General features: G+C 38.1%; 1 protein-coding gene across 1 annotated transcript in view; it reads right to left on the bottom strand.

The window, feature by feature from the left end:
- Positions 1 to 3,373: 3,373 nt before the first annotated feature.
- ARIH1 (ariadne RBR E3 ubiquitin protein ligase 1) overlaps positions 3,374 to 22,811 on the bottom strand; it is a 111,158-nt gene continuing 91,720 nt past the window's right edge. Inside the window, exons 9-14 of the mRNA XM_034939078.4 lie at positions 22,701 to 22,772; positions 19,581 to 19,711; positions 17,736 to 17,793; positions 8,933 to 9,193; positions 7,737 to 7,849; positions 3,374 to 6,720 (exon numbers count right to left, since the gene is read on the bottom strand). Coding sequence (XP_034794969.1) covers positions 6,636 to 6,720; positions 7,737 to 7,849; positions 8,933 to 9,193; positions 17,736 to 17,793; positions 19,581 to 19,711; positions 22,701 to 22,772 — 720 coding nt within the window. The 3' untranslated portion in view covers positions 3,374 to 6,635. The remainder of the gene's footprint in view (positions 6,721 to 7,736; positions 7,850 to 8,932; positions 9,194 to 17,735; positions 17,794 to 19,580; positions 19,712 to 22,700; positions 22,773 to 22,811) is intronic.

The raw sequence follows: 22,811 nt of genomic DNA, 5'->3' as shown, positions 1-22,811 counted from the left end.
TATGATCCCAGCTACTCAGGAGGCTGAGGCAGAAGGGGTTGGCTGAGACTAGGAGTTCAAGTCCAGCCTGGGCAACATAGCAAGACTGTCTCTTAAAAAAATAAAAATAAACGAGATGGAAACAAAGCATTTGGTAAATACTAAGTAGCCACGAGTATCTACCATATACCAATTCATTACATATATTTAAAAAATTAAAACTTCAGGGCATTTCAGTTTTGTCAAAGACGATTTCCATGATGTGAACCCAGCGAACTATGATCTCCAAGATCTCCTTCCCGATTGAGTTAAGCTCTCAACACCCATGTTCGTATTGATGATCCTGCCCCATGGATCTGATTGGTTCTGTCTACATGTGTCAGGAACAGTTAACATGTAATACCTGGAGCTATGGGGTAACTGACAGGAAAAGCAGCAGTAAGAGCTGTAAGAGAATGATGTACAGATAGTAGACAATACCACTTTAGGGGTCCAAAATGGTTTTCTAGTTCCCAATCTCATCCTGCCTTTGGGAGTCTCTGAGACAGCTCTGTATCCTTATCTTTTGCCCAAGTTAGCACTGGTGTGCTTATTATTGTAACTAGGTTTTGTTTTCACATGTTCTTTGATCCTCACAATATTCCTATGTAACAGACAACAGCATAATAGAATGAACATATGGAATCAGACAAGCATGGCCCTGTTATACACTCAATGTGTAACTTTTGAGTAAGTTAGTAGTATATGAGTGTCTTTCCTCATAAAAATAGGGTAACAATGCCCGTTTTGCTTTAGGGCTGCTTGGAAGATACAGACAAAAGTAAGGCATCTGGCAAAAAGCACTCAACAAATTACAGTTCCTATTAGTATTCCCATTTTACAAAAGGGAAATCTATGGCTGAGAAATACCAATATTCTTACTACTATACCACACTTGAAATAAAAATACAAGATTATCAAAAGAATGATAGACATGAGAAACTTGTAAACTCTAAAGTGCTCGTGGAATTGTGCAGACTTGACGCAAATAGCTTTAATGACAGTTTTGCTTATAACCACTCAACTTCCTTTGCTCAGACTCTGTATTATTTTCCCTAGATAGATTTCTCCCCCTTGGTAAGAGAATGTACTGCCAATCAACATGGCTGCTTGTCAGTTCTACTTCTTGGTAAGACTTTTAGTTTTGTGATTTTCTCCAAGGTGGACCACTTACCAGAAAACCAACAAAAAACCAAATTGGGCACTGCACACCAGACCCTTGGGAGGCACCATTCCACAAAACCCACTCAACTAGGGCCTCCAGTGAGGCCCTATTCTGAGCCAGTCAATTTGCCTTGAATCATTTTGTCCCTTATGATCTGGAGTTGCTCACCTGTATTCTCTTTTTGCAACTATAGAAGGCAGTCTAGATCAAGGATCTCAACCTAGTCTGCATGTGAGAATCACTGGCTGGAATTAGGGGTGAGAATGCGTAAAGGGCTTTACAAAAATTACTGATGCCTACCCAAAGCAATTAAATCATAATCTCCATAAAGTAACACTCAGGCACTAATATTTTTTAAAGCTTCTCAGTGATTCCAATTCGCAGACAAGTTTAAGTATCACTGGTCTAGGTAATGCCAGATGGACAGTGGCATTGTTGCAAGCCAAGACTAGTAGAAGCTGGAAAAAAAAAACTGCCCATGGCCGGGTTTTCCTTGGCCCACATTTAATTAAGAGAATTCACATGAAGTCTGGATTTCACAGGCTCCTCTCAGAGCCCATCTAGTCCAGGGTACTCTATTTCTAAAATATTTACTTGGCTCTTGTTGACATTTCAGTTTGAGACTCCTGGATTACTTGAGACCCCTGAATTACTATGGTAATAAGGTTGTTCTGGCATTGATAGAGCTGCTACATATCAATGTGTGACTGATATACAAACTTTAACTGGCTCCTACCCTGAAAATAGTCCTAAATAAGCATATCTGTGGCCCTAAATGATAGCCTGAAAACTGCTTTTCGCACATAACTCATATTATTTTTTCCCATCCTAAATGCTACTGCCTAGAGAAAGGTCAACAATAGTTGCCTTAAAAATTGGACTCAACTCCACACAAAAGCAAAAACTAAAAACCTAAAAGTTGTCTGTTTACTCCCCTGGTAGGCACTATTTGATTGATATCCAACTGAGTATTTCTGAGTTGGCTATTTGATCTTGGGTAACTACAGAAGCAAAATCCCTAAAATAAACCAGATATAACCAACTTTATCCCCAAAGATATATGAAAAATCTGAGGGGCCCACTTATTTTCCTGTTTCTGAAGGAGCCAAAATTTTCTCATAAAACTCACTGCTTTATCATCTTTTTAAAGCCTCAAAGGCTGAGATCCAATGGATATGGGATGTTCTGTGCATCCTGTAACAATTTCCTGCAGACTATCCAAAATTCTTTACAATGGAAATTCATTTGAATAACTAAACCAACAACTGCAAATTACTTGGGTACTATTAAGCAAATCATACTAAACCACTTATTCTCAACTACCGTGTTGCAAACTGCAACAAATGAAAGATCAGAGATAGTATAGAGCAACCTCTAACAGTAGCAGTGATAGGCATTTATAATAGTCTTTAATGTGGTTTAAAAGTACAACAATATAGTTAAGAACTACCTTCCCTGGTACAGAATACTAGGTCATTCTGTGACCAGAATAACAAAATATGATACAAAGAGGTAGTATGATGTTAAGTTTCAGGTAGAAGGAAATGAAAAATTGAGTGAGTTATTTAACCTCAGTGAGCCTTATCTTCCTCCTTTATAAAAAATGGCAATTTCTTCTCCACTTGTTTTAGACAGTAAGTTGAAGTGCTTTGAAGAGGAAAAGTGATAAACTCCCATAATTACAGATCCAAATAAGAGTAAATTAAATTGTCCTAAAACCTGGACTTGGCCAGAGTATCAATGACAAACGATCTTCAACTTTGGGACCTTCTTTAAGAAAACTCTCCCTTCATCCCTATATAACAGTATCAGCTTTAAGAGTGAGCTAAAATGAAAGTAATGTAAAGGAGTTTTGAGGTTAGCTAAGAATGACTTTTAAAGTATTTTCTTTAAAAAAAGTGGCATTCAAAGAGCTATTGAACATTTTTGTATCACTGTTACAACACAAACAATTTAAATTCAATATTTGAGATGCAGAAATTGGAAAGCTTTCAGAAAATGCTCTGAAAGCTTCAATAACCAAGTTAAATGTTGGGGGAATGGGCTCATTCACAGTTCCCTGCAAAGAACAACGAATTTTTGACATTTTATATTAAGTGGGAACAGTGAATAAGGCACATAATACGGGTGGCTATTAGCCACCTTTAGTCATTTTTTAACTATAAAAATAAACATAAGTAACTAATGGAATAACAAAATAAAAGTTTATTTTATTAGAATTAGGAATGTTCTTTCCCTCTGGGCAACCTGAACAGTCCAGTTACAATGAAATCTAAGAACAGTTATTTCCACAGCACAGGGTGCTCTATGCACAAAATTACAGGGTTAGGAGCATTTAATCAATTTACCATTCTGATTGTCTCACCAACCCACCCCATCCCATCCCCCAAGTGCTCTATTACCGGGGTTTGTAGCTAAAATAATTTGTTACATTAACTCCTTTTCCCTCTTCTACTAAATTTCAGTTCCTAATCATGGTTGAACCACTTTATTACACAGCAGATTCAACCATTTCAAATGAAGTCAGCCAGTCTTGGATCTGTTGTATATGTGTGTATGTATACACGTGTATCTAACATATTTATTTAAACACACATAAAACACATACAATCTGGGTTGTGGAAAATTACAGATAATTTAGTCTGATATTATATGCTACTCAATTTTACCACTGTGGTTTGTGTCCTGAGCTTTGGATCAAAATTTTATTTTAAATCACTGAAAGTCCATCTGCTGCTGAATGAATTGTTCAAATGAAGCATGCACTTTTCAAAAGACAATGAAACTGACCTCAAGACATGGAGACCTTGGTGCTTACTGTGAATAGATCCCTCAGATAAGACTTATGTAGGTGAAACAGGGAAGCTGTCATGGCTTGCCTATCCCAGCTGGGGGCACTGAATCTACTAATAACACAAGCAATTCACTCTGGGAATTCTGTCAAATATGGTGGTATCTGTTAAAAGCTTGGAAGTAGAAAAGGGCCAGTTCATCTTGATCATACAAATTAGGGAATGCACCCACAACTGCAATACCCTCAGGCAGTATGCCAACACTGAAATAGAAAGCATCTCTAAAAAGCACTGTTCCTCCATGGGTGAAGACTGGTATTAGGAAGTGCACACACAATTTTTGGGTATTTGTTGCAACAGGAACACGTGGATTTATGACACTCAAACCTAGACACTGCAAAGTTAACTGGTAAGATTTTTTTTTTTAAACACCACACATACACAAAGCATTTTAAAGGAGCCACATATATCTATATAGCAACTCTGACTGCTTTTCAAAGTTACCAGGGAAAGGAACTTATTCAGGCTTTCTTTAAAAAAACTCCTTAGTTTTAATGTATATCTTTTTAAGATTGATGCTGTCATTTGAAGTAAAATAATGTCATATGGATAATGGGGGAAGAGGGGAGGGAGACGAGAAAATGGAAGAAGCAGACACTGAGTTCAGATTTGCACCTGAGGTGGCAAGGGAGGAAAGGAGAAAAGGTACAGGTAAAGTTGATCCTAAAGCGACAAGTGGTTTAAGGAAGCAGCATTTATACTCAGCAAACATTCACTGATTTTTGATGGGAAAAGAACAGTTGCCAGTATATCTCCTGTAACAACCTTTTCTAAAAGGAAAAGTAGGGTTGATTCAGCAAAGCCTAACTTAGGCAAAAGGCCAGAGGAAAGTGAACCTACTTCCCAATGGAGTAATAGGATGTACAGTGTAAGAGCAGACAAAGCTGCCTCACAAATGGTAAACACTCCCTAGGCACAAGACATTTAAAGGAAGACGAAGAGGTCCTCAGCCTCAACTGGTATTTCATATTTAGACCTCTTAATCTAGTTGCCTAGTTCACTCTGCACTCCTGTATAAAACTGACAGATTTACAGATGCTGACCTATTGAAAAATACCACAGCCAGAATGGCCTAAACAGGTATATAGTTAATACAACCACCACCATCCTTTACTTTTAACATAGCTCTTAGTAGGAATTTCATAAAAATGGACATCACAGCTAAAATGTATTATTAATTCTCCTATCTGCTGACAATAAAAAAGCAGCAAACTCAGTGATTTCTATTTAAATGCACTAGATGGGAATATCATGTTCTAGGGGTGTTTGCCTTCAAACCAAACCCACAGCAACACACACAAGCAATTTCGGTATCCGCCATTTTAAATTCACAATCTGAGACTAAATGAATGGCTATTTATATTTAAAGCAAAACATTCTCTTTGACACCCTAATGTAGAGAAGGGGTGAGCAGACGAGCCATAACTAAAATCTGAAAAGCAGCAATTAAGGGAAAACCAAAAAGTAAAAGAAATTTTAAAATGCTTCCACTGGATGCGACAGGGAACTTAAGAATGCCTACAGCTGTGTGCATAACATGGGCACACAAAGGCTTGGGTAGAGGCATGATGCCATGGAGGGGGATTAGGTTGGGACAGGTTAATTCATGAGCTGTAGCAACAAAACTCCCTGCTGTACCCCTTAATCAGGTCATGGCATTAGTCAGAGCTTGACCTCCCTTGTCCCTGATCAAGAGCAGGAATTCAAGGCATGAGGCCCATGGCCGGCAACAGACATACCAACACCAGAAAGGGCAAAATAACCTCAGGAAAGTGAAAGAGCTCTAGATAGGTCTTCCAGAGGTGCTAAACCAACACACCTTTATCCCAACCCCAACCCGGGAAAGATAAGCAAACTGAAAGAAAATGCACAGCAAATAGACATAATCTTGAAGATTTTTAAAGAATAAATATTTTTTTGTAATTAAACATTATGCAAACACGTGCCACGCTTGCTTTGTCCATGCATATGCGCTATATACAATTTTGAAAAATACTGTGTTGTCCTCTTGTTTTAAAAGTCATATACAAAGTTTTTATGTTTTTCGTTTGTTGAATCCTCTTGCTGCCTACCCCTTTCCCCATCCCAAGATTTTCTTTACAAGGAACTAAGCATCATTCACTCATGACCTTGGGGTATGAGAGAAAGAGAGTCAGTCTGTGTGTGGGTGTATCTGTATGTGTAGGGGAGGAAGGGGAAGAGGTCCTTTACCAAAGTACAACAAAATGGCTGGTTTGAACATGAAAAGCAGTGTCAAGGAGCTGTTTGAAATTTTAACTGTACTACACTCAGGAAAAGGAAAAAGAAAAAAAAGGAGTCAGCTTTGAGAATGAAGCTACGTTACAAGTTAAAGTTGGAGGGCTTTTAGTGTGTCTGTCACACTTTTGTTGGCGGCCTAGAATACTGTTGTACAATGGTTTATCTACCTTTTTATTACAATATAATTTACTTAAACTTTCCGTTAACAAAACAATTCTGGTACTACAGACCAGTGGTGTCAGAATAGGCTTAGTGCCTCCTTGTTTGTGTTTGTTTTGTTTTAATTGCATGAGCACTCTAGATGGTAAAGTTTTCAGAGTTCATTTTATGCAGGGCCATTCTCAGTCCTCAATGTACTCCCACAGATCTTTTTCATAGCCTTCATGCACATGCTGTAACAAAACCCTTCGTCGACTCTCACAGTATCTGTAATCAGAGAGAAAAAAAAAAAAACTTGTTGTCAGCCTCTAATAATAAAAAAAGAGGCATTTACTTATTTTTAAGGCATCCCTATAGTTTATCCAGACTCAGAACCAAGCACCTATTTTTTATTTTAATAGGCACATTTTCAGGTCTAGATGTACAGACACATCAAACTGCTTCTAATATTAAAATGGTATTTTGTGAAAGCCATGATTCCATGGGAATTAATTTTAAAGCAATAAAGTGGTACAAGTTCTGATGGACCTTAGAAATCATAATTCAATCCCACAGTTCTGCAGATAAACAGGTTCAGAAATAATTTCATGGGTTCTTTATTCACGTCCTTAAAATCTCTGTCAACTGTAAAAGTACTGTAAACACAATATGGTAGCTAAAATTGGCTAAGGGAAGGGAAGATATTGGTTAGGACTAAATCTCCAAGTCTTCCAAACTCCCCAAGTTTCCTACAACTTTCAAAAGACACTAGCATTTGTTACTTTGGGAGAAAGAGCTTCATGTTGAGAAATAAAACATTTTGCATCTCTAGCTTAAGAGGCGGCACATCTTGAAAAATCGACTCCTAGGACAAGTATCTCCTTAGATTAAAAAAAATATATATATGTAATAAAAACTCTAAAAAGTAAGTTTCCATAGCTCATTTGTGAATAGCCATGACCCATACATAGGATTCTCAGGCTAAGACCAACATTCAATTCTCACTCTCATCCTAAAGGCCACTTGGCCTTTTTGGATTCTTTCTTCCTTGCAAGGTAGCAACTAAATAACTGAACAGAAGTGGAATTAGCCAATAGAATAAATGGCTGAATTCCTTCTCTATGTGTGCTTCACCAATACTACTACCTGCAATTTAGTGCCCAACGGACAGAAGCAATCTGTGAGAAACATGGCAAAAGCTCAGTTGCTGGATATGCTAAACCCAGTTTCACTATCACTGAACTTTACCACTAAGGATCATCACTGGCAGAAAGTTTTATTCAACAGCTTAAAAAAAAAATTACCTGTACTTGTCTTGTACTTTCTGCTTTATATCCTGCAGAGAATCTTGGGAAATATCTCGTTCAAGGTAGCCCGAGAGCACCTCTGTGGCATTCTCTAGATCTGCTTGGTTATTCTGTAAGAAGAATGAAAGTAAATTTTGGCTTCAAAATAAAGCTAAAAGATAAACCATTTTCACTGTTTTGTTGACTACAGACTGCTCTCAACACTCATTCTGTAACTTTCATAGGTGGTTTAACTGCACCTGTAAAGCTCTATGGGCTTTCATCTCTAATAACTTGTTTGTTCTTTTCCAGAACAATTTTTTAAATGTTAAAAGAACGAAAGATTTCACCCATTACTTTTGGAAGAATACTGAAGACCATTTGAAAGGATTTAAAATGTCTTTTGGAATCTTCTCGTTCTGAGAGCTGCTCTTTGCTGAAAACTCAAAGGTAAATGAGAAAAAATAGAAACCTATTATTGCTTACATCTGGCTATACTTATTTCTTATAAGAGAACACTGTATGGAAGATTCAAATTGTATCATCCTTTACCACTATGGCTAGTTTTGTACCTGTTACCCAACTGAAGTCCCATCTGCTAGTCAGTCTTATTGTCTAGTCATATACAGATATCAATGTTTTATGCATCAATTTTAAATGAACATCTTTACTTGAGAAAACGTTTACTGCTAAAAGCTGGCTTTTTAGTCATTATTTCTCCACTAAAGATAACCACCACATTAACTTCTAATATTGCAGGGTTAGTTTAGCCTGAATAAAGGCTTTTATTGAGAATTTATGATGTTCCAGGTGCCATATAGCAATTAACAAAAATTGTCTCACATAAAACACAAATTGTCTCACTTAAACCTCATAACCACCTAGAAAGGTACTATCCTCACTTTAAAACGGACAAATAAGAGGTTAAGGAATTTGCTCCAAATCAACAGAGCTAAAATATAATGAAGTAAAGATTAAAATCTAGGGCTGACTCCAGAACCTGCATACCTAATCACTAGCTGGCTAAACCACATCGATCTGAATATAATTTAGGACAAGAAATAGAAATTTCTTGTATCTTTGTAATAAATACATTCGTCTACCTACATGTTCTGAACAAACAAGAACCCTGAAAACTCTGTATCTTATATATGAAAGATCAGGTAGACCTATGATACAAGGTGGGCTTTTTCCTCACCCAGAACTACTCCTACCTCAAAGATAATGGACTGGTTATTCTTTTTGAGGTAGAAAGCGAAGACATAAGTGTACATGAGTGTGGCACGACACTGGCAGAGGACATCAACTGCTTTCTTCAGGAACTGCACCTCAATCCAGGACATGTTGTGCTGCTGCATCTCCTCCATTTTCTGTTTCACCTGAGCATATAGTTTGTGCTCAAAGCGCAGGCTCTGCATGTGGTTCATATAGCGATTACAGTAGAACAGGTACCTCTGCAGGGCTGCCCTAGATCGCTGTCCCATTAAGAAAAATTGGGTGATATAATTATAACACATAAACTGTACATAAAAGCTGATTATCAAATTAAAACCATAATGAGGTATCACTTCACACCTGTTAGAATGGTTTTTATCAAAAAGATGAAAGATAAGTCTTGGCAAAGATAAAGGAGGAGACTCTTGATACATTGTTGATGGGAATGTAAATTAGTATAGCCATTATGGAAAATGGTATGGGGAGGTTCCTTAAAAAACTGAAAACAAAACCACCACAGAATCCAGCAATCCCACTACTGTGTATATATGAAAAGGAACTGAAATCAGTATGTCAACGGTATCTCTGTACTCTCACATTCACTACAGCATTATTCACAATAGCCAAGACATGGAATCCATGTACAGTGTCCATCAATGGATGAACACAGAAAGAAAACGTCATATATGTACCCACACACACACGAGTACTCAGCCTCAAAAAAGGAATTCTGTTGTGACAACATGGATGAACCTGGAGGACATTACACTAAGTGAAATAAGCCAGGCACAGAAAAGAAATACTACATGATCTCGCTTATATGTAGAAACTAAAAAAGTTGAACTCACAGACATACAGAGTATAATGACGGTTACCAGAGGCTTGGGGGGATAAAGGGGTAGGAAGGGAGGGAATGGGGAGTTGGTGACCAAAGAGTACAAAGTTTCAGATAGACTGGATGAGTAAGTTTTGAGATTTATTGCACAGCAGGGTGAATATAGTCAATAATAATATATATTTCAAAATAAGTATCATTTCAAATGTCTCACCATAAAAATGTTAAGGCAAGGCAATACAACAATTAGTTTGATTTAATCATTGCATTGTTTACATATTTCAAAACATTCCACTGTACTCCATAAATGTGTATAATTATGATTTGTCCATTAAAAATATTAATAATTTAAAAAGCTGATTTACTGATGAAACAGTACTGTGATCTAGGCTAAAATCAGGAATAGACATCTACTGCTACTTTTGTTATTTAATACTCTTGAAAAATGTCCTATTAATTGTACTTTCCAATACAGTAGCCACAAGCCACACCTGACTACTTAAAATTCAATTTAAGAAACTAAAAATTCAGTTCCTCATTGCTCAATAGTCACATGTGCTTAGTGGCTACCAAATTAGACACTGGTGATAAAGAACATTTACATCATTACAAAAATGTTCTATTGGATGGCACTGTTCTACAGTATGCCACAAGATGTAAAACAAGCAAAAAGCAGAGATATTTTTAAGTAGAAAACTACAGCGGCAACTACATACCATGTAACTCCTGATACAATACAATAGAAAGTATAATCAATTAAGTATTCTGGGTCCCCCCCCCAACCAATGAATCTGAATTTGATCAAGTTTCTTGAATTAATCACCAGTTTCAGAAAATGCAGGGATAGAAGAACCTATTAAATGACACCATGCAGTTGCAACCAGCAAAATCCATAATGTGGGAAACTCTACAGGACAACATGATCTAGTTTCTTCAACAAAGAAAAAAAAGCAAGGAGGGGGGAAGAGAAGGAACAACAGGTAGAGGAGACTCAAGAGATATCAATTAAATCCAATTTGTGGACCTATGTGGATCCCAATTTGAACCAACTATAAAAGAAAATTTAAGATAGGCTGGGTGTGGTGGCTCATGCCTGTAATCCTAGCACTTTGGGAGGCTGAGGCGGGTGGATTGCCTGAGCTCAGGAGTTTGAGCCAGCCTGGGCAACACAGTGAAACCCTGTATCTACTAAAATACAAAAAATTAGCTGGGCGTGGTGGCATGTGCCTGTAATCCCGTCTACTTGGGAGGCTGAGGCAGGAGAATTGCCGAGTTGCACCACTGCACTCCAGCCTCGGGGAGAGAACGAGACTCTACCTCTGAAAAAAAAAAAAAAAAAACACATCAAAAAACAAAAAAAAGCAAAATTTAAGATAATTGGGGATATTTGAACAATAGATAGCTGATACCAACAGAGTATTGCTTTAAAACATATACAGTTGACCCTTGAACAACACAGGATTAAACTGTAAGTCTACTTTATATGTGGATTTTTTTCAATAAATATATTGAAATATTTTTTGGAGGTTTGCCAACAATTTGAAAACACTTGCGGACAAACCAAAATTAAGAAAAAGAGTTGTCATGAATGCATAAGACATATGTAGCCTATCTTATCATTTACTACCATAAAATATACATAAATCTATTAATAAAAAGTTGAGATTTATCAAAACTTATGCACACAAACTCTTACAGACCGTATATGGTACCATTCACATTGAGAGAAATGTAAACAAACGTAAAGATGCACATGGTACTCTGGAAGGGACTGTCAATGCTATCGAAGAGAACCCCCACAGAACATCATGGAAGTCTGGAAGGAGAGCACCACTGAAGATGTCATCGTTGTTATAGAAAAAACCGTGGCATCATCAAGACTGAAACAATAAACTCCTGGTAGAGAAAACTGTGTCCAGATGTTGCGTGTGACTTCGCAGTATCTACAACAGAGCCCATCAAGGAAATCATGAAAGAGACTGTGGATATGGCAAAGAAAAGGTGGAAGGTGAAGGGTTAGCTAACAGACACCACACCAGAGGAATTAAAAGACCACTTGATGGAGATGAGCTGCTTCCAAACCAGTGCCAGATGATGAGGAAGAAGACGCTAAAGAAGCAGTGCCAGAAAATAAATTGACATTAGACAATTTGGCAGAAGGGTTCTGATTACTTAAGACTGCTTTGGACTTCCTTTATGAATGGACCCTTCTATTATACCAGCACTGAAACTAAAGCAAATGGAAGGAGGATTGTTACTATACAGAAACATTTTTAGAGAAATGAAAATGCAAAACGGTTCGTAAGGTTTTCCTGTAAAGTTACACCAAGTGTGCCTGCATCTCCTGAATCCCGTTCGACTTCCTCTACCTCTGCCACCTGAGATATAGCAAAACCAAGCCCTCCTGTATTTTCTTTCCTCCTCAGCCTACTCAACTTGAAGACCTTTATGATGATCCGTTTTTTTGTTTGTTTGCTTTTTGTTTTGAGATGGAGTCTCACTCTGTCGCACAGGCTAGAGTGCAATGGTGAGATCTCGGTTCTCCGCGACCTCCACCTCCAGGGTTCAAGTGATTCTCCTGCCTCATCTTCCCAAGTAGCTCGGATTACAGGCGCCTGCTACCACGCCCAGCTAATTTTTGTATTTTTAGTAGAGATAGGGTTTCACCATGTTGGCCAGGCTGGTCTCAAACTCCCAACCTCAGGCAATCTGCCCACCTCAGCTTCCCAAAGTGCTGGGATTACAGGCGTGAGCCACTGGGCCCGGCTGATCCACTTCTACTTAATAAAAAGTAAACACATTTTCTCTTCTTCACAATTTTTTAAAATAACTTTTTTCCTAGCATACTTCATTGTTAAGAACACAGTATATGCCAGGCACAGTGGCTCACGCCTGTAATCCCAGCATTATGGGAGGCTGAGGTGGGTGGATCACCTGAGGTCAGGAGTTCGAGACCAGCCTGACCAACATGATGAAACCCCGTCTCTACTAAAAATACAAAAAAATTAGCCAGGCATGGAGGCGCATGCCTGTAATCCCAACTACTTGGGAGGCTGAGGCAGGAGAATCGCTTGAATTCGGGAGGTGGAGGTTGCAGGGAGCTGAAACCTGCCACTGGCACTCCAGCCTGAGTAACAAAAGCAAACTCCGTCTCAAAAAAAAAAAGCACACAGTATAATAAAACATGTAACATACAAAATATGTGTTAATTGACTATGTTATCGGTAAGGCTTCTGGTCATCAGTAGGCTATTAAAACAGGTAAGTTTTGGGAAAATCAAAAGTGGTATGTGGATTTTCCATTGCGGAGGTAGGGCGGGTTAGTGTCCCTAACCCCTGAATTGTTCAAGAGTCAACTGTAATGGTATTACAGTTATGTAAAGAGAGTCTGTCTTTAGAGATATGTAAAGTATATTGTTATCAAAGCAACAATGTATCTAGTTTAGATTTGTTTTGTATTATTACATTATAATATATAATTATTCATATGAGGCCTCTACCATTATACCATAAATCTCTAGAGGGAATGGACTTTTAAAAAGATAAAGTATTTCCAATACCTGATTTGCAGAAAACGATTAATAAATGCTTACTAAATGCAACCACTATCAAAGGGTTTTTTTTTTTTTTTTTTTTTTGAGACAGAGTCTCGCTCTGTCACCCAGGCTGGAGTGCAGTGGCACAATCTCAGCTCACCACAAGCTCCACCTCCCGGGTTCATGCCATTCTCCTGCCTCAGCCTCTGGAGTAGGTGGGACTACAGGTGCCCGCCACCACGCCCAGCTAATTTTTTTGTATTTTTAGTAGAGATGGGGTTTCACTGTGTTAGCCAGGATGGTCTCCATCTCCTGACCTTGTGATCTGCCCGCCTCGGCCTCCCAAAGTGCTGGGATTACAGGCATGAGCCACCGCGCCCGGCCCCTATCAAAGGGGTTCCTAACACACATATGTTCTTTTCCTTTATCCTTACCTCCTCTTTCTCTCCCCATGTTTTAAAGCCTACATAACAGATACTACTTGGCCCTATGGTTGGTCCCTTGCTTAGAAATACTAATTCTGAGCCACATAATTAGCTAACCACATGATCCAGCATTATACAACGAAACACTTCAAAAAACCAACACAAGTTGGGCGCGGTGGTGCACACCTCAAGCTGCCTCTAGTTCCAGCTAATGCAGAGGCTGATGCAGGAGGACCACTTGGGCCCAGGAGTTCAAGGCTACAGTGAGCTATGATCATGCCACTGAGAGACCCTCATCTCAAAGAAAAAACAACAAAACCACAGCCATGTTATTTCAAGAGTCAGGTAAGTATCAAACCAATGCTTATGAACAGGAAAATTATGCCAATCTGAAAATATGTGGAAAATCTGCTTGGCATTTTATCTTCCCCTAAAGTACTAATATTTCCAAGCCTGTCAAGTTCCCCAAATGAAATGAAAACCCTCCCTTACCATATTGACATGTATGATGTTATGGGACTTGACTTAATCTAAGAATTCTGAAACTGCTTCTCACTAAAATTCAACATGAAAAAAGAACACCCATACCATCACTGCTAATAAGACTTTTTTTTTTTTTGGAGACAGGGTCTTGCTCTGTTGCTTGGGCTAGAGTGCAGTGGCACAACCATGGCTCACTGAAGTCTTCCCAGGCTCAAGTGATCCTCCCACCTCAGCCGGCGTGCACTACCATACCTGGCTAATTTTTAATAAATTTTTTGTAGAGACAGGGTCTCAGTTGTTGCCCAGTCTGATCTCAAACTCCCGCACTCAATCCTCTCGCCTCAGCATCCCAAAGTGCTAGGATTGCAGGCGTGAGCCACTGAGCCTGATCAAGACAAATTCTCCAATCAAATGCCAGAATCTGGAATGAGAAATGTAATCAGTGACCTGAAAACAGTTTGGGGAGCGTGGAAAAGACAACAAACTTGACTGCTTAGAACAGGGGTATACAAACTCTGGCCTGCATGACAAATCCAGCTGCCACCTGTCTTTGTAAATAAAACTGTTTTGCTTTCTTTGTTGTTTTTTTGTTCTGAGATAGGGTCTCTGCCATCCAGGCTAAAGAGGGGTGGCGTCATCATGGCTCACTGCAGCCTGGAACTCCTGAGCTCAAGCAATCCTCCCACCTCAGCTCCCAAATAGCTGAGACTATAGGCACACACCAACATGCATGGCTAATTTAAAAACCTTCTTTGTTTTTTTTTTTTGTAGAGATGGGCAGGGGCGAGGGGGGGGGGGGGTCTTACTATGTTGCTCAGGCTGGTCTTGAACTCCTGGCCTCAAGTGATCCTTGGCCTTGGCCTCAAAGCACTAAGATTACAGGTTTGAGCCATCATGCCCAGCCAGTAAATAAAATTTACTTGGAACAGTTATACCTACTCATTTAAGTCTATGGCCGCTTTTGCATTATAAGGGCAGAGGCAGTGTTGAGCCGTCACAACAGAGATTATGTAGTACGCAAAGCTAAAAATATATACCATCTGATTCTTCACAGAAAAAGTTTGCTGACCCTAGTCTAGAGGACAAGAAGATTCAAATATCCACAACTGTTGGCACTGTGGTACAATATAATGAGTCAATGATTTTCTATAACACAGGTACATCTTTTGCAGGGCAGTCAAGGTACCATCAAGGATCTTTTGAATATGTGTCAACCTTCTAGTAATTTTTCAGACTACAACTCCCGGTAAATGCTAGGCCAAGAGCTTGGGAGTGGGGAAAGATGAGGAGGCCAGATAGGCATGCAATGGTGTGATCCTTTCAGGGAGGCGTGGCTCCCAATCAATTAGTCAATCAACCAAACAACCAATGGAGTGATAGGAAATCTTTCTTTGTACTCCCACAGTTATAGAAGATTCTAGTTTAGTCCAACAGATGTGAAACAGAAAAATAATCTATTTTAGTATCTAGAATCTAAACATTAGACTCTGGCTCAAAAGCTATGCACATAACCCACCCTCCCTATAGATCTCAGAAAGGGATTCTACCGGCATCCAAATAAAGACCAGGTGAGGTCAAGGATAACCCACATATATTTTCTTTGTTGATAAACAGCGTATCTGGCTAAATAACTACATCAGGTTAATGGAGAAAAAAAGGTGATAAGAACATATATCCATAATACATTCTGGGCAAATCAAGTAACACATCATAAAAATTAATGTTGGAAATATAGAAATATATAGAAAGTTAGTGGGATATGACTTAAGGGACATCATTTAAGAAAGAAAAGAAAATTGGTGGGAGAACAAGTTATCTTATCATATTTAACAGTACAGAAATAATACATTTTTAAAACCCCAACAACAGTATCTACCAAATTAACATTTACTTAAATTTCACTGATTTTGTGGCTCTCTTGGTTTGGCTGTAGAATTGTGCAAGAGCATAAGAATTTATAGCTGGTTTTTGTTTATACATATTTAAATAATATTATAATAAATATAATTTAAACCAATATTGGAATTTGTAGGGATTTTTTCCCCTTAAATGGACCCAAACATTGTGAAGGTCTGTGAAACATCATTTATAGTTACAAAATATAATTTCCCCGTCATTTTATTATTTATTTATTTATTTATTTAGAGACGGAGTCTCACTCTGGAGTACAGTGGTGAAATCTTGGCTCACTGCAACCTCCACCTCCTGGGTTCAAGCGATTCTCTTGCCTCAGCCTCCCGAGTAGCTGGGATTACAAGTGCAAGCCACCATGCCCAGCTAATTTTTGTATTTTTAGTAGAGACAGTGTTTCACCATAGTGGCCAGGCTGGTCTGGAACTCCTGACCTCAGGTGATCCGCCTGCCTTGGCCTCCCAAAGTGCAGGGATTACAGGTGTGAGCCACCAAGCCCGGCCGTATTTCCCAGTCTTTTTAAAAAGGGAAAGACAAAACTTTCACTTCTAGCAATATGACAGACTAGGTTACATATATACTCATTTCTATATATGATATTTTTATTAGAAATACATTTTGAAGATATGTTAACAAGTAAATAAGAAACAGATGCAAACCATATTTTAGATTGTACCCTGGCTAGGGAAATCATTTGAAAAGAATATTTCTGGGACAACTGGGGAATTTCAATATGGAATGGGTGAATGTAGGAACTATTAAATTCCAGGGTTCCACAATTACAATAAAATCACCAGACTGAAAGGAATGAAAAGTGCTTTAGAATCTAATCCACACCTAGTGTTTGGATCCCTTCTATAACAGTGGGTCATTTCCCTACCTAGCAATAGGGAATTTCTCAGTTCCTGAGACACTCCATTCCAAATCGGCTCACCTATAATCATCAGAGCTTCTTGATGAACAAAAAGGTTTAAAAAAAATTTAAGTAAGTAAGATATTGCCTATAAATAGCACCAGGGCCATTTAACAAATGCTGTTCACTACTGTTCTTCTTGGGGTAGGAGGGATCTTGAAAGCAAGACTCTACCAAAAGCTAAAATGTGCTATGTAACTACATTAATGAAAAGAAAAAAACTTACTATAAGAATGTTCTTGATAAATATTTTGGATAAGATTCCCTTTCTAAATGTAAATAGATATCCAATATTTACTGGAATGTCTTTCACAAATCCTTCAGAATTGAAAAGTTCTACTCAATTATTCCCTGGGCTGGGCGTGGTGGCTCACGCCTGTAATCCCAGCACTTTGGGAGGCCAAGGCCAGTGGATCACGAGGTCAGGAGTTCGAGACTAGACTGACTACTAAAAATACAAAAATTAGCAGGGTGTGGTGGCGCGCACCTGTAATCCCAGCTACTCAGGAGGCTGAGGCAGGACAATCACTTGAACCCAGGAGGTGGAGGTTGCAGTGAGCTGAGATCATGCCACTATACTCCAGCCTGGGCGACAAAGCGAGACACTGTCTCAAAAAAAAAAAAAAAATTATTCTCTAATGAATATGAATATACAATGTGCATTCTTAGTCAACTATTGTCCTGTTATACATATACTTACCTCCTGTGCATCTCTTGCTGCCTTTGCATCATCCTCATTATAGCGGTTACAGTTGTACCTTCAAGTAAATAAAGAGGATTCCATAAAGAAAAAAAAAATCAATGAAAAGGAAAAAAAAAAAATCAGAATTTTAACCTGGATTTACAGATTATCTAACACCAACGTTATCTTTTATAACAGAGAAATTGAGATGTTAAAACACCCAGGGTTCTACTGCTATAATGACAGAATTAGCAGGCTGAAAGGAACTGTTCTAACCCTATCTAGTGTTTGAATCCTCTCTATAATAAATTAGTTCTCTATCCAGTGATAGGAAATTCCCCACCTCCTGAGGCAGTCCATTTCAAATCAGCTCACCTATCATTATTAGAAAACACTGTCCTTCTAGAACCTTTATTGACTGTCTGAATTCCTAACTCAACTTTTTGAGAAAGAGATAATCTTATCTCTTAGGCCATCTGTTACTTAAGCCAAATATTTCTAATTTTCCAGGATTATTCACCTTATCTGCTCTTTTATAAACCACAGAGAACCAACAGTTGACAGCCTACCATGTAACAGATGCTGTGCTATGTGCTTTGCTATTACAGTTTTTCAGAGTCATTTAAAACTGCATGATATACAGAATGGTGGGAAGGGGAAAACATACCCAGAGAGGTCAGCTCAGAGCATAGATGAGTAAGACTTGCACTTCCCCTGGAGTGGTTACTACACCTCAGTTATGGGAGCCTACATTATGGCAGCAGCTATTTCATGAGTGCTTACTATATACCATGCACTTGGCTAAGGACTTTAAATGTACTAACACATTTAATCCCTTAAACATTTTATGAAATATGCATTATTTTCTTCATTGAGAAGATGAAGAATAAAATTTACAGAGGATGGGAAACATACTTAAGGTCACATAACTACAGAGTTTCAGAGCTTAAACTTTTGCCTGTCACCCAATGGAGGCTTATGCCCTTAACCAGTGAGAAAACTGCTTCATATGCTGTGTAAGATTCTTTTTTTTTTTTTTTTGAGACAGAGTTTCACTCTTGTTGCCCAGGCTGGAGTGCAATGGGGCGATCTTGGTTCAGTGCAACCTCCACCTCCCGAGTTCAAGTGATTCGCCTGCCTCAGCCTCCCGAGTAGCTGGGATTATAGGCATGCACCACCACGCCTGGCTAATTTTGTATTTTTAGTAGAGACGGGGTTTCTCCATGTTGGTCAGGGCTGGTCTCGAACTCCCGACCTCAGGGGATCCACCCACCTCGGCCTCCCAAATTGCCGGGATTACAGGTGTGAGCCACCGTGCCTGGCCCAAGATTCTTATATTAGTTCAAGTAAGTCATCAATAAAACAAGGAAAGCAATATATATATGCTTATTTAAAGAAAAAATATGACAAAGCCTTTTAGCAAGGCTTTAAAGCATTCCCCAATGTCTAATGATATGCAGAGTAAAACCACCTGCAGGTTGGGTTTTGCCAACAGCATCTGAGTTTTCAATTTTGGCCTAGAGAGGCACATTTGATAATACAGTTATTCTCTGAAAAAGTCATGTATTTTCACAACATTCTACCTTTGCTCATGTTGCAACTTTTGCCCTAAATGTTTTTCCTACTACTTTTATAACTAATGAACTCTTGGTCCCCTTAAAGTTCATCTAAATTGTTACCTCCTTTATGAAATATATCTAACTAATCCCTCTATGTCTTGCATGTACTTATAACATTAATCACACACTATGTATTTATTTAGCTTGCAAGTTAGATGGTGATATCTATGAGGTAGAAATGTTATTCATAATACATGGCACATACTTATGTAAACACATTCTTCCCTTAATTTCCCCAACCTACCAGGCAGATCCATGTGGTTCCCATGGGCCAAGACACACCCAGCAAAACTCTGCTTTACAATTCTGGTTACGACAGACCATGTGATTACAACCACCATCCTTCTCAATTGTGACATGGCATTTGGGACATTCCTATGAAGAGAAACTATAAAGTTGGTGTCAATGCTACACTAGGTTGCATTACTAACATTAAGGAAAAGCCAGTTCTAGATTTGGTTTGTTTTTAAACATTTTATTTATTGTGGTTAATACATATAAAGCACTTAGAACAGTGTTGAACACTTAAGCACTATTTAAAATGAGCTGTTACCATTATTACCACTGGCTTTTAAGAATACAACAATTTAAGGACTTGTTTTTTTAAACTTAGAAACAGTCTCACTACACTGCCCAGGCTGTAGTGCAGTGGCTATTCAGAGGCCCAGTCATAGGTCACTAAGGCCTCAAACTTCTGGAGTCAAGTGATCTTCCCACTTCAGCCTTCCTAGGATTTCTTTTTAAGTAGGGCTGAGAGACAAATCATTTTAAGTACTTTTAGTCATATATATAGTAATAATAGTACTATAGGAGATAAAAGCATTCTATTCATATAAATATACTATACTCTCTAGTGTCATCTAGAAATAATTGAGTACTTCCCATATCCCATGTACCTCAGTGTTTTATATGCATCAACTCATAATTCTTATAGTGGTACTATTCCTATTTCCATTTGTCAGATGAATAAACTAAGGGAGAGAAAAATTATAAAGAAGCTAGTCCAAGGTCACATAAGTCAAGTCAGGGTCCAAATCCAAGCAATCTGACTTCAATGTCAGGTGACTAGGAAATCAGACCTTGATTGGTAAATTCATTTTGTGGCTACTGGATTTTCCAACTTTCTCCTACCAAATAACCATGTTTTAAATTCTTTTCATTGTACTCCTTAACAAGTATGCTACAGAGATCATGTTAGATTGTTTTTTTCCAAGTCCAAATCATTTTCTTTTTCTTTTTGAGACAGGGTCTCACTGTCGACCAGGCTGGAGTGCAGCAGTGCAATCATGGCTCACTGCAGCTTTGACCTCAAGGGCTCAAGTCATCCTCCTGCCTCAGTCTCCCAAGTAGTGGGACTACAGGTGCATGCCACCATGCTTGGCTAATTTTTGAATTTTTTGTTGAGGTGGGGTTTCACCATGTTGCCCAGGTTGGTCTCAATCTCTCAAGCTCAAGCAATCTGCCTACCTCGGCCTCCCAAAGTGTTAGGATTACAGGTGTGAGCCACTGCACCTGGCCTCATATCATATTCTTGGTTGCTAGTAAGCCAAAATTACTGCTCTGTAGGCCTATGGATTTTTTGTTTTTGCATTTGTGATTGAGGTTTGTAACTCTCCCAAGGAGGGATCACCCACTATATTAGTATTTGCACAATTTGGCCTTCTTTGTGAAATTGACTATGCTGCCCATCAATGATAGCAATTTAAAATAGGCCAATATAGCAATTTTTAAATTATATATTTCAAATCAAATTTTTGAAATCACCCACATAAGAAATTTTACATTTTTTCCAAACAAGCAAATTTCAGGCATAAAATATGCTTCATTCTACATTCTACATTTCTTGGTTATAATTAACCTAATAGTATTAAACCTCCAAAATGTTAGGATATCACTGACAATATGCATACCTGTTTAGGGAGCTAATAATCTTAAAAGCTTCTAAAACCTCAAGAGAAAAACTCTTCAGTTTTCTCTCAAAAATACTGAGCAGCTAAATTTGTTTTACAAATTGCCATTCTTCCTCGGTAATCTACAATCTAAACTAAGCCAAACATATTCAAGCCTGTACTCCCTATTTTAAACATCTTTGGGGCTTACAAGTAGGAATTTCTCTAGATGTAGAAAAAAGGCTACCATTTAATTAAACAATTTAGTGAAAATATAATTGCCTTATTCTAAATATTAGTTTTTCAGAGCATATTAAAGAATTCTGGGACTTAAGGAACATTTCTTGTGGGAAAATCTTCAATTTTCAAAAAAAGAATGCTTGGCTAAGAATTTTTTTAATAACAAAACAAGTAACCACTTTCTGACATTACAATATATTTATAGTAAGGTTTTCTTTGATTGACGTGAGTTATGCTTATCGTGATGGTTTTGGAGGGAACAAAAAATATTAATTTCTACCATATATTCCCTAAAGACTTGGGCATTTGTTTTATGTGGCAAGATTCACTGTTTCACTACTTTCTGGGAGACAGAAATGTATATTCATGTTTTATATATAAGTATGTAAGATGTATACTTAAACACACACAGACAACCTGTGTCGGCCTTCATTGTTTACACACTTCTTAATCTCATTGTCCTGTGATGAGTGAGGGAACAGTTCAAAGATAGCTTTATATACTATGGGTCAAACAACTCAGCATTCTTTAAAGCATCATCTTTACATGTACAAAATAATACTAAAAATGAATAGCCCATGAACCAACCTACCATTCATTACCCAAGTCACTCACTATGTGGATAGGATAGGACTGAATTACATAAAGGATGGATAATACGACTTTGTATTAAAAGACTAGCTGGGTACACGGTTGGCATTCAAATGCTTGCTCATTAGATTAGTGATCGAGGAGAAGGGTACTCAAGATTTAAACACTTCTAAGACATTTGTCTGGGGTTAAGAAAGTGAATTTTGAAATTGAATTTTGAAACTAGTATCAAGAGCAATGTACTTCAAAACAAAAAATTAGAAACAAAAATGTAAATTAGCCTAATAGAACCAAGCTAGGCGGAGTAAACTCCAATACATTTGTATACTAAATGGCAGCCAAGCACAAATCCCACACTTGAAAAATTATCAGCTTTTTCCTCTACAGAACACTAATTTTTTTTCCAGTAGAAGAAAACTAAGGCAGAGAACTGTGGATACTGTAGTACAGTACTCAATACTCTAAAATAAACTCAAAGAGAAAAAGGAAATAACAGGCAAACATTCTGGGAAAAAAAAAAAAGACTCAATGGAGAAAAAGATGAAACAAAGCCTGTAAGTAGGTCACCTCATTGCTTTTGCTAATGCCAAAGTACCAATCCTTATCATTTTTATTACCAAGAGTTACTGAAGGAAAACACCAACCTTTGTGTTGGCTGCAATCCAATTGGAGGTTTCACTGTCATCATCACACTTTTTAATCCATTTCTTTAACCACTGTTTGAAAATAACAACGGTTAGGATACAACAAAAGAC

Source organism: Pan paniscus, chromosome 16 (genome assembly GCF_029289425.2).
Source record: "Pan paniscus chromosome 16, NHGRI_mPanPan1-v2.0_pri, whole genome shotgun sequence".
NCBI classification, from domain to species: Eukaryota; Metazoa; Chordata; class Mammalia; order Primates; family Hominidae; genus Pan; species Pan paniscus.
Note: the sequence above shows the minus strand (reverse complement) of the source record. Positions and strands in the feature narration are given on the sequence as shown.